General features: G+C 38.5%; 1 protein-coding gene across 2 annotated transcripts in view; it reads right to left on the reverse strand.

Annotated features, from left to right (window-relative positions):
* Positions 1-13,286, reverse strand: part of TRPA1 (transient receptor potential cation channel subfamily A member 1) — a 60,471-nt gene that overhangs the window by 30,101 nt on the left and 17,084 nt on the right. Inside the window, exons 1-4 of one of the 2 annotated variants that reach the window (XM_061995540.1) lie at positions 5,259-5,504; positions 2,421-2,583; positions 1,062-1,237; positions 86-193 (exon numbers count right to left, since the gene is read on the reverse strand). In XM_061995540.1, coding sequence (XP_061851524.1) covers positions 86-193; positions 1,062-1,237; positions 2,421-2,583; positions 5,259-5,378 — 567 coding nt within the window. In that variant the 5' untranslated portion in view covers positions 5,379-5,504. Of the gene's footprint in view, positions 1-85; positions 194-1,061; positions 1,238-2,420; positions 2,584-5,258; positions 5,505-13,286 lie in introns of those variants that run through there. The other variant, XM_061995539.1, reaches the window with a different exon arrangement.

Here is a 13,286-nt window from a genome sequence, read left to right on the forward strand (position 1 = left end):
GAACAAAGACAGAACACAGGAACAGAACAACACTGCATTAAGGTAAACAGAATCACATCAAAAGATGATGACTAATTATACCTACCAGGAGTGTCAGTGCTTCAGGATTATCCTTGTAACATGCTACAATTATTGGTGTGTTCCCTGCTTCACCTTCCAAATTAATATCTGTACTGCTATGCTGGACCAAGATCTAAATATTTAAGAAAACATTCAGTCAACTGTGAGCTAAACACAATAACATTATTTTCCTTGCTTATCACCCATAGCATTCTCATGACTTGTTCTTTTTGCATACCAATATTCCACAAAGCATAGGCAGAGCAGGGACAAAATGTAGGAGAATGGAAAAACATGCAGGTGAAAAATGCAGGTGAGAACAGACAAAGATAAGTGAAATTGTGTACAGTAGCTAGGTACCTAGACTAAAGACTGCAGATAGCTGCAGAGTACCTTGTTGTACTTGGCCAAATGATGAAAAAAATTACTTAAAATCTCACTGCTGTTGCTGTTTTACATAGTTCAAAACAAATACCTTACTAATTTCTTCACAATATATTGCTGTGATTTTTAGTTGGCACTGTAGTTCTGGTATTGTTCAGATGATTATTAAATTGTTGGTTTTAAGAACCGTGTTTTCTAACTAATTTTAATCAGCTTTTCATAAAAAAAAAAACCCTCAACCCTAGTTCCAAGAAAATGTTGATACTTCTATGACTTCCTGTACAACTCTACAAAAAAAATATCAATATATAAGCATTTGAAATAATACGTCTACCTCACATTTTAGTGTTAAAAAAACCGCACCTTTTAAAAAAGATTCCCTGTGTTCGGAAAATTTAAATGAATTCTCCATGAAATCTAATGACTACTGTCACAGCACAAATACCACTATTTATACAAATCAGTCAGGTACCTTTGACTTCCTTTGCTAAAAAGACACAAACTTTTCTGTATCATGTTACACATCTTGCTCACTAAACAAAGCATACAAGAAAAAACAGCATGCATAAAGCTGTCGAGCTACTTATCAGGTATATTTATGTGGACTTTAGACTTACCCTAACAATTTCATTATGCAGGGACTGCACAGCCATATGCAAAGGTGCCATCATGTTGGAGTTCAAAATGTTCGGATTGGCTCCTCTGCTGAGAAGCAAACTAACACTTTCAACTTGGTTCTTCTTTGTGGCCCAGTGTAGTGGGGTATTTCCTGAAGAATCCATCACGTTTAATACTAGGTCACAGGAGAGAAAACAAAGCAAGAACCAAAAGTAAAGCAAAACTGTCAAATACTGTGATCATATTGGAAAAAATAACAGCTGTCTTCAACGGAGATTTGGATCTGTGCTACTGCAATTCTTTGAGGAGAAAACGAGAAAGATTGCATGGCACACTGTGCATTGTCTTAAATTGGTTACATATTGTGCTAAATACATGATAGTGGTTAGAGAGCTAGGAGGAGTGAAACACCTATTCCCTGACCATTATCACATATCTTTTTTCTACTCCCAACCTACCTTATCTTAAAAGCTGCACAAAACTAGTGAGTGTGCATAACTAAAACAGAGCTAATAAATAAGTGCTTGCAAACTGAAAGATTAAAGATCATACCTATCCTGATCCATGTGAGAACACTGAAATAATACATGCCAGTTACAAAACTGATATGTTCTACACATCTATTTTGAGCTTCAAAACTGCAGACTCCAATAAAAAAAAAAATTACGACAAAAATGATACAGAAATGAAAAAGAATATATTTCAGCCAGAATAATCTACAATTAGATTGACCATCATTAGGGGAAAAATTGAGCTTTTCAAGGCCATTTTACGTTTACGCAGTAACTCACAGTATCAGTAGTCCACAGTGGAGTCCTATGTCATTTACAGTGTTTGCTAATAAATACTAAACATCACCTTTTACACAGAGTGGTTCTCCTTCACTCAAGGCCCCATGCTTTCCTACTTACTGCCTCTTTCCTAAACTTCTTTAGGTGGCCACTATTAAGTAAACAAGTTGTGATGACAACTTGAATGACAAGTACAAGAAACCAAATTAATTCTCTTACATTTCTGGTACTATAAACGTAACAGAAGACAAGTAAAAAGGTAGGCCTACTGCGTTTCACTGCAGTTTTCATTTTCGTATGTGAGGACTGTAAATCTGAGTCCCAAACAAGATAAGTTACACCACTTGACAGCATTAGAGAGTAAGCAGTCCTAATGTAACAAGGGCAACCCAAATGACACTTGAGTCACTGCAAATTGTGGCAGACAGTTTGAGCTACATGTAAACCTATAAATGTCAGTAACACATACCAGTTTTCAGTTGGGTAGCAAACACTTTGATTATTGAGCTTTTCTAGTCTGTTAAATAAAATAAAATACAAAAAAAAGTTCATAAAAATGCATCTTACCTTCACAGGATGAATCATCTATGATCAGCTGCATTAATTCTATTTGACCTCCTTCTGCAGCATGATGTAGTGGGGTGGCATTTAATTCATCCACTTTGGTAAGCCCAGAACGATTCTTCTTAATGAAGCTCCGTAGCCTACAGGCACTTCCATCTGAAATCACCTATTTTGGACAAAAATATCCTCATTCTCCTAACAGGCAAGACGTTTATAACACTATAATGTGTTACTTTAGGCATGTTGCCACTCAATAATCCTCTCCCAACTAGTGTCATACAGAAGTACACAAATTCTGATTAACAGACTTTAATAATGACACTCAGATTGATTTAACTGATTGCAAAATCAGACTCAGATAAGAAATAATGCAAAACTAACACAAAAAGAAGTTTTCTTGAATCCATTATTTTGTCTTCTATAGTGTGCTCAAGATCCTCCTTCCACCGTGGAAAATCTCAAACAAGGAAATCCATCACTTACTGTTTTATAATCTCTCCAGCTGTGGTCATGTCAAATTAATTTAACAGATAGGAAAAATTAATAATCCTGATAAATTCCTTTTCCAGATTTTTCTACAGACACTGATATTATGTCCTGGGCTTTCAAGTTCAGCCGTTGGGTTTCTGTGATGTTCTTTATGTCAGAGTAATCAATAAATTCTTTGACTTCAGCAGTATCCTAAGAGCATCTCATGTGCATGTACTATCTCATTCTGAAACAACCCAGCATCTTCACAGTGAAATACAATAAAACCTTCTCCAACAGTTCTGCCCACTGACACCTTGATACCTCCCTGGTACTGTGCTTTTCAACCAAAGCTCACTGTGGAAACTGCTGATTCCTACCTCAGATGTTCACCAAATATGTTTGTATGAGTGTTTCAAAACCTGTACTTGTATATGGACCTGTATATATACAAAGAAATGTCAGAGGAAAAACAAATATTGCAGTAGAATGGGTAGGAATTTAAAAACAAGTTATTAAAAAATTACAAAGGAATAAAAATTAACACAATTCAATAAAATTGGGAGGTAAAAAAAAAAATAAAAAGATAAAAATATGTGTCAAAAGTAATTCAAACCTTTCCAAAGATGTGTAAGCAAGCAAAGGGTAAAAAGAAAACAAAATATCCCCTAAAATCACTGTTCCCTCCTCAGCTGCAAAACAGAAGGAAAACTTCAAGCTTACAGGATCCTCCAAGTCACAAAGACTCAATAGTTTTTGATGTCATTAAGCAAAAATACATTATGGACCAACCCATTCATACACTTAAGCACGTGTTTAACTTCCTTCTGCTTAATAGCCGCACTGACCTCAGTGAGGTTACTCATGCGAATAATGTTACAAATGTGTTTAAAGATTTAGAGGACTGAGGCCAAATACATGGGTAGCATCTGCTTCAAAAGACCAATTAGAAAAAGATGACAGAAAACAGTTAATATCATTGTGGAAAGGGTATTTAAGGTGACTAAACTGTCATAAAAGATGTCAATTACATACATAAATATTTACACATTTTATACATACCAAAGAAGCAATTTAAAAAAACTTTATTATAGAGCTTAGTATCTGCTATCCCTTCTAATCTTCTAACTTAATTTTAATTGCAATGACATTCAAATCTTTCTGTTGTTTTAGACCACATTTTGCTATTTTTTACATTGGACTTTTTGTCAATGTAAGACCAAAAGTGGCCAAAACAAGGCATGACTATGTACATCAATACTGCAGTGTTTCGTTAACAGAACAGAAAAGGAATGTATCAGTTAGGTCTTGTCAGTACTTTGGTTGCTTTAAAATTGGAAAGAAAACTATTTTAAACAACAGCAGCCCCTTTGGACTTCTGCACAGCTCTGTATTGGCAGATCACCCACCAGAGTGACAAGTCATGTTATGCAGAAGTGTTGCTCAGGACTACAGCTAGCACACAAAAAACAAGTCTGGAAACTATCTCAAGAAGTCTTTAACCTCATCCACATACTTTGTCAAGTTTGTTTAGCATGCTCTTAAAAATCTCCAGTCACCCAAGTCATCCGTACTGTAAGCAACCTCCTCCTTTGCTTTACTATTCTTACCCTTGAAAAGGGCTTTTCTAACATTTGCTCTAGGTCTCCCTAGCTGTGGTATAAATACATCACTTCTTGTCCTACTCTCTATGGAAAAGGGAAGAGGTTATATCCTTCCCGGCAGAAAGTTTGCATTTTTAGGTTGTGCTGCTTGTTTCCCTTCAAAATAGTTCAGTGCTTCTAAAATTTCCTTTTGGGACATTTCTGCTAGAGAGTCTGCTCATTCCCATCAGAACCCCTGGACCTCTCTCTAACAGGGGGACTCTTTCTGGTGAACCAGACCTAGGGGGACGTGAGCCCGGTGGCAACCACCTGTCACCCACCACAAACTCCACATCCTCCTTCACCAGCTCTCCTCCTGCTTTCCCACTTGCCCCAGTCTGGGCTTGGCCACCCAACACCAGAGTCTCCATTGCTTTCGTGCCCCATGGCCAGAGCAGCTCCCAGACTGACTCCCACCCCTCACAGCTCTTCCTTCACAGCTTTGTTGCCAACTAAAGGCAAAGGGCCTCCTGGAAGAAAGGATCTTTGGGATGTAACCAATGCCAATCTGAACAGCGACCTCCAGAAGCCAGGCTCACTCTCACCCAACTCCCCCGCCACCTTCACCCCTGCTTGTCCCGACACCCTCTCAAGAGCCCCATGGGGTCTCGGGCACGGTCTCGTCCCACGCCGACCTCAGTTGCCTCTGGCAGCTCGGCTGCCCCGGGCCGTCCCCTCACGCTCATCCCCGCCACCCAGCGCGCGGGACCGCCACCCGCGCCGCACGCACCTTGAAGACATCCTGCGAGGCGACGGAGGCGGCATCCGCCTCGCAGACGACGCCCTGGTAGGAGCTGGAGACGGCCGCCTTCTCCCGCGACTGGCAGAGCCGCAGCAGAGAGCGCTTCATGACGCCCGCCCGCCCGGCTCCGAGCAGCGCCTGCACCGCCTGCTCCGGAGACCTGCGAGGCGAGAGACTGAGTGACGGCCGCGGCCGGGGCCGCTCCAGGCCACCCCGCCGCGGTGGTGGCGGCAGTGGTGGGAGGCGGGGAAAGCGGGCGGGAGCGCTCCTGTCGCTGCCTAGGGAGGGCAGGCCGCTCCTCGCCAGGGCGGGCACTCCGCCAGCGGCTCCCCCCGCTGAAAGGCAGGTGACGGGCGGGCCCCGGGACGCCGGCCACCGGTCCCCTCAGGGGCCGCCGCCTCAGCCGGTGCCGAGTGGGTGCTGTCCCGCAGTCGGCGGCTGTCCCGCAGGCGTCCGCGGAGCTGCGGCGGCCGGAGGCGCCGCTGACACCCTTAGTGCGGGAGAAGGCTGAGCGATCCCCCTTGGGTTTCGGGAGTGGTTTTTGTTTTCGTTCCTTGATTATCTGACAGTGACAGAGGCCTCTCGAGATGTGCGCAGCAGTACATCAAAGATGTGCATAGCAGAAAGCACGATGTGCAACAATTACATAAATGCAATGGGAAAGGAACAGCGAAGTTAAACTCGCTGTAGTGCCTATGGTTCAGACTGTGAGAGGATAAGTTGCCCTGCCCAGGCTGGCTGCTATAGGCAGTTGTGCTGTGGGGACGCAGGTGGCAAACACTGACCTTGCAGCTTTCCAACGGTTGGGCTTTCTACGATTGACTTCTCAGTGTTTACTTTGTAGTTGTAAAATTTTCGTGTAGAATTCATTTTCACAGCGAATTTGAAGCTGTGTCGGGAAGCTATGGAAGAGTATATAAAGAAGCACAAAGTGCTTCAAAGGGTTAATTAGTAAAACAGCCTTAACTGAGTCATTCTTGTTAAGCTTTTAAGGGAAACGTGTAACTGTGAGAACTAACAGTTGACTTAAGTTGATAAGAGCAGCTACCAAAGGTCAGGTAGTGGCAGGACAGATGCTAAGCCAATGCAATAGGAGGCATACGGTAGGACTTTCTGCCTCTGTGTTCATGGTTTACGGCAATCAACAGCTGAAGGACTGATAAAATCGGGTGTCGCATCCTGTACAGCCAGTTTAATAGCCGTCAACTGGCAATTCTCCATTACTTTGCTCACACTCTTTCTGAATCTTTTTTATACTGTCCATGCCACAACATCCTGTGGCACTAAGTGCCATAATTTCATTATGTGTTGATGAAAAATGCTTTCTTTTACCACTAGCTTCACTTAGTGCTCCTTATTGTTTTTATTTTGAGAAATGGTGAGTTGTTCCCCCTTTTTTTAAATCTGTGTTCTAATAATTTCACAAAGTTTTTCTAGCTCTTTGCTCTCTGATGGGTTTTGGTTCATACAATTTTCCTTCTTAGGAAGGCCATTTTGTTTCTCTGAATGTGCTCTTCCTGCTACTCTGCATCTTTTCCATATTCCTTCTGAAATGAAGTGGTAAGACCTATATACCGAAGTCAAGACATATTTAAACAATAGTACTCATTACTTGTTCATGTTTTTCCTCATTCCTCTTTCAAATGCTCGCAAAGTATTTGCTTTATTTTGAATGCTACAGAGCTAAACTTCCTGAGACTTTTTGCTTCTCCACCACAATCCCTTTTCTGAATGGTAGTAGTGTAAGTTGAAGTCATGCAGTACTCACCCAGATGAAGATAGATAGGGTTATGTTTCCTCAGTGTGCCTACCTAGCGTTTATCAACATTGAATTTCATTCGCCTTTTCATTTCTGTATCACCAAATCTTGTGGAATGTCCACAATCTTCTGCATTTTTGGTCACTCCGAAAAATTCAATAGTGCCTTCCAGATCACCAGAATATTTTTGCACCATTGATTCCAACATTGATGTTGAAGTATCTTAAGGAAACCTGCCTGCTTTGCCAAGGTACATTCCCCTTCCATATTTTTTAACTCCTAATCAGATTCAGGAAGTCCTGTAATGCTTTAGTTTCGTTACGAGACTGTGAAGCGAGATCTTGTTGAAGAACTTTCCCACATCCACTTATTACTGGAATCATTAGTACCTCTACACTTTCCAATTCCTTCAGATATTTCACTGGTTCAACAGCAGTACATTAAAGTACACTTTAATTGTTATGTCATCATTAATTGTGACCTAAAGAAACAGTGTCTTTTAAGCTATAGCAAGAAAGCTATATCCAAGAAAGCTAGACATTAGTGTCCACAAATATTCTAATTATGTGCCTTGGCATTAAGCCACTAGAGGAGCCTTCCATATCTCTAAACGCTTTTCCTGGTACTTCCATTAGGAGCAGCTCCAGTTAGTGAGATTGTTCACCTTCACATAGTGAAGGCTCTTTGAATTCCCTGTTCTGGCCTTGACTTCTCTGTTGCCCATAATTCTCTTTATGAGAAATGAAATCCAAGAAATAACAGCCTAGGCATTTTATACAGAAAATAAGTGTGATTTTTTGCAAGAATCGTTACCTGGAAATAGAGGTGTCACTGAAACACCAGTAAGCATTAGTAAATCTGTCATCCATTTTTTCTTACAATCCTCTAAGTCAGAGTAATACTGTGAAACAATAGCAGTCTTGATCCTCAGACAACCGTAGTTGTGCTTATTTTCTTGACCCTGATACTGCTGCCCCTTTCCTTTAAAATTACTGTTAGTTTTCAGTCTTCTAGTAAATGTTCAGAAGAATGCTCAGAGCCTGAGAAATATTACAAAGGTTTTCCATTCCCAGGAGGAATCAAATGGAATTTTAAGTGGGCTGACCACAGCTTTTATTTCTGCATAATGATTCAACATAAGGAACTAATTCATGTAAGTAGTCAGTTTACAGCTGTTTTTCCCAAGAGTGGATTAAAATACATTTATATCATTTTATTTCAAGCATGGTCTTGCTAATGGCAGAATAGTGTGGATCCATTAGCCCAAGCAAAATTCACTAAAGATCATCATAGAGAGAGCAGCATTTCATTAAAAATGTGATTGTTTAATAATTAAATTGTATATACAGTAAATACGTGCCGTTCTAGTCCTGCAGGCTCAGTAACACAATACTGCAATTTTGTTAATTTTGCAGGGCTAGGAACCATAAATTCAAGCAAGTAACAGTAATGAAAAGGACATACTGTATGGTTTGTTGCTTTGGAAATGATTTATTTGGCAACAGTGTTATGATGTGTAAAATGATGTTTAAGATGTTGTGTTTTCAGCTTAATTCAGTAAGCCAAGTGGATTTGTGATGGTACTTCAGTTATTGATTACAGTCATCTAAGCTACTGCCTAAGCAAGAAAGAATGTATTGTCTCCTATGAGTTTTCAGAAACATGCTTGTACTTACCATGGAGAAAAAAAAATGCAGTATTTATAAACCAACTGGTGAATCTAACTCGTATTTTACACTTATGTCTAATGGATTTTTTATTGCATTTTTTCTTGAGATTTTGCTCTAGTAAGGAACAAGCTGCTGCACTCCACAGAAGGATTTAAGCTATTAACAGGTTATTACATGTCTCATTTTTAAAAAAGATTTTAAAAACAGTAATTAATTCTACTACAATGCAAGGTAGTTTTGGGGTTCTTTTCCTATCTGGTAATCAGATAGGAAATAATATCTTAGAGATTTTGAGTCCTACTCTTAGTGCTTTGGACAAGAAGAAACTGAAGAAGAGGCCCATAGAGTACCATCTATGCTTTGAAAGTAGGCATAAATGGATCTTGTGCTTATTGTCAATGGTAGTAAGTAAGAAAGTTGACAGCCCATGAGAACTTTCTTGGCAAGGATACCTTCCAAGGTGTCCAGTATAGCCCAGCAATAAATTGCAGTGACTATTGGCTTCAAATTAGCTCCTAGACAAAAGCTTTCATGTATATAAGTTGGATGCTTCAGGGTGAGTAGAGTATGTATAGATGAGGAGTGAGTTAGGTACCCATTTCAGATAGCAGTTCTCCTGTGAAGACAGGAGTTAAGCCATCTTTTGTAAACTATCCTTTAAACTGGTAGAGGGCCTCTTACATACCAGGCATCGTACACCTCCCAGAGACTAAAGAGATTAAAACATACTCTGTCTACTTCTTAGTAAAAGCAATCATGGCCACCAAATGGTAGCTTGCTTTCCAGTAGTGATGTCTTCTCTCCTCTCCTCTCCTCTCCTCTCCTCTCCTCTCCTCTCCTCTCCTCTCCTCTCCTCTCCTCTCCTCTCCTCTCCTCTCCTCTCCTCTCCTCTCCTCCTCTGATGACGTACAGCCCAGTAGCTGTCTGTAAAGCAAGGACCTGGGCTTCCTTTAACCATGAAATTTGGGAAAAGCTAGATTATCAGACTTCAGAAACTTTCTGGTCCATAAAGTTCAATCAGACTGAGGCATGGTATAAATGAATTGTGCTGCTTATTATGGACAGGTTTATATCAGTTCTGGATATTGTGCAGATGTACCTCCAGTTGTACCAACCCTTAAAACACTGAAGAAGCTTAGTAATGAAACACATAGAATCATAGGATAGTTTGGGTTGGAAGGGACCTTCAAAGGTCATCTAGTCCAACCTTCCTGCAATGAGCACGGATATCTTCAACTCGATCAGGTTGAAGACATAGTGTCTTAGGATATTTTTACATGTAAAGGTTAGCCAAGAGTTTGTTTTAGGTGAGACACTCCAAGATTTCAGAAGCCTAAATCCTACTGGCAATGTAATTTAGGGACCTTCTTGCACAGCGATAATACATTCAGAAAGCGTTATTTCTTAATTCCACTTGTTTTTTTCTCATCAGCTATGTATTTTACATGACCATTGCTGTCCTAACATGCATCCAGAGATTTCTCCTCTACAGTATGTATATATATACACATACACAATATATATGCTGCTGTGTCTGTCAGGGAACAGCACTCTCACTTATAAAAGTACTTTTCATTAATTAGTCTGCCTAATTAGAAACCCTTCTCTCTTTTGTTCATTCTGTCCAGTAAAATCTGGATAGAAAAATCTTGTTACTCTTCTCTGAAAAACTGAAAGAGCCTTCAATGACTTTTGTTAGATAGAAATGTTTATCAATGTCAATAACCAACAGTGAGACTAGACTATATCTCAGAAAGGTAGAAGCTCTTAAAAATGACCACATCAGGGAAAATCTGTCAGAATGTGTCCTGGTAATTCATAACACTCTTTAGGAATGTAATTGAGTTTACCATATTGTTTACAATAACAGAAAAACAAAATAAGTAGGAATAATTCCCTATTCCAACTACATTAAGTGCTTTATTTACCATTTTGTTGAATGTTTCTATACTTTCATTACTTCCTAATGAAAAAGTACAGTAAATTTTAAGCTCACTGTCTTGGAGTTTATCTATTGGGTATGGTATCTGATGCACTTTTTTAGACATAAAGCAAGATGCTTCCCAAAAGAAGTTTCAGCATTAAGGAATTAGAACTCTTGGAAATATTTTACAAGTTACTAGATAATTGTGAATCTACTCATACTTATTCATGTTTATAGAAAGCAACTATTGTATCAAAATTAGTTTGTGCAAGAAAGTGCTTGAGATCAGAATGAAATAAAAAAGTCTTTACTTGGAGGGGAGGTGGGACGGCAAACCTGAATAAACCAAACATAATGATGATAGGATCATAACAATAGGTTAAGTTGCAGAAAAATGTGTTTCATCATTTTCAGGGTGGACATACTGATACTATTTTTCTTGAAGAGTGCCTCACCACGAAACCAGAGTGCTCAAATTTTTTCAAACTCGTAGGTGTTATGGGGCACCATAGATGGAAAATCTCATGGGTGTTTCCTCTGTCACCAGTTTGCAAGGATAGAAAATGAAGGATGGCAACTTCAAGCACAGAAAAGAAACAGTAATAAAATATTAGTGCACATTATTTCCAGCTGTCTTCATGTTGGCATTGAAAGCTTATTTTATGACTGTATTTCTATCCTTTCTGTTATCTTTACTCTTGATTTGTCTTATCTCTCGGCTTCTCTGTTTATATTTCAAGCCTGCTCAATCCTCTTTCTTCTCTTTCCATGAGATTATTTTCTTTTTGTACATATTATCCAGCCAAAACTTTTTTTTCCCCCTAGATTCTGCTGACTATTTTTTTTGGTTTTTTAACTAAGAAAACTCACGTAACCTTCTAACTTTCTCATGTACCTACATTTTCTGGAAGCACTGCCATCATTTCAAATATCTGAAAGAGACATGGATCCTACCTGTAGTGATTAAAATCAGAGTCTTGTAAAAGTAAATGAGCATAAAGAATTGAATCTATATCAGAGAAGCAGTCAATACTGGGAGTCTTAGATATATGCTTTCTATGAATCATGACGGACTGGAATAACTGCAACAAAATACCAATTTTTCAAAATAGAATGCTGTTCCTGTTATCTGTGTGAGTTTACACCTCAGGTTTTCCCTTCCTTCAAATATCAGTCATTTATTTTGCAAGATTTTTATATCACTTTTGTTTCTTCACAATGAATTGCCCATGTAATTGCAGTGACATTAGGAATCAGAACTTTTAGTATATTGTACTATATTTCTATTGGGTTAGGAAAAAAAGAGACTTGTTAAAAACTGAAATTATAAAAATGTATGTTCTATAGTGCAAATAAACTATATATCTATTATTTTAAAATGAAAACATACAAAAATGGTTATATGTATAATTGATAATGATGCTTACATACTTGATTTTTTTAAATATGGAAATATATAGTTTCTTTTTGAATGAGTCAGTTGAAATTATTATTCAGGAAAGAAGAAAAAGGCTAAAATATCTTAATGGAATTACTTTGAGTAGAATATTGCATATTTTAGTTAGTCTCTAAGACAGGCAGACTCTTGACTTGATTTCCGCAAGTTCTGAACATTCCTGTCCTAACTGAAGGATGGTAGTCATGTGAAAATCACTCAGAAATTGTGTTTCGCTGACTAAGATCAAGTTCTGTATGCTTATTAGGTTGAATAGGTATGGGTGTTTGAAATATATTTTCTAGTTAATATTTAGAAGATATGAAACTATGACCAGTCCCTCAGTCTATTTCAGTCTAAGCAATATAATTACATATTTCATTTTTGCAAACATTACTTAGAAATAGAATTAATATTTACCAGTAGGGTAGGTACAATACTTAGAATGGTTTTTCATATGAATCTACTTGGGAAAATAAACAATGGCTGGTGGCCAAAGGAAAACTAGAAAAAAAACTTGTGAAAAAGTTTTGCCAATAAAAAGAAATGTAAAGTCATACTGAACATGAAAGGATGTCATATTATTTGTATATTACTTGCATTTTCCTTCTTGGAAAAAGTAGATTTTATTAAAATTCACTAAGATATGTATCATACAGTTCTTCAATTAGATGAAATTATGGCAAATTTAAATTTACATATGAATTCCAAATAAACTACCTGATATTTTAAACACAGAAATCTGCCTTAAAAGCAAAAGAAAAACAGGCCCAACAAAAATTTGAGCGACAGAATCTGAGGTACAGGAAAACCATATTACGCTTACCATTCAAGAAGTTTGCAGGTGATTTCTCTCTGAAGCAACACATATATAAAGAGCACAGATATGACTACTTGATTCCTTATCTGATGTTTATATCAGTGAGTTCTTGTGACGTGTGAAGCCACCAGTTGTGTCATCTGATGGCTTGTTCTGTGTAGACAAGTCACTTAAAAGAGGTAGATATGCATTGCTCAGTGTAGGAGGAGCATCCATACTCATCAAGTGTTCCTTGAGGCTTTCTTTTTTTTAATACATCTGATCCAAACCCATCCATTTTTCCTTTCTGACTACAAATGTATCTTCCGTACCAGAAGGTTTTTTTCTAATGCAATATCTTAGAGTAGTTTCAACTTTGTTAGGTAGTCACTGGAGGGTACTTGTTTACCTATTTTCAGTGAACTAATT

The sequence above is a fragment of the Colius striatus genome, chromosome 4 (assembly GCF_028858725.1).
Source record: "Colius striatus isolate bColStr4 chromosome 4, bColStr4.1.hap1, whole genome shotgun sequence".
In the NCBI taxonomy this organism is placed as follows: domain Eukaryota; kingdom Metazoa; phylum Chordata; class Aves; order Coliiformes; family Coliidae; genus Colius; species Colius striatus.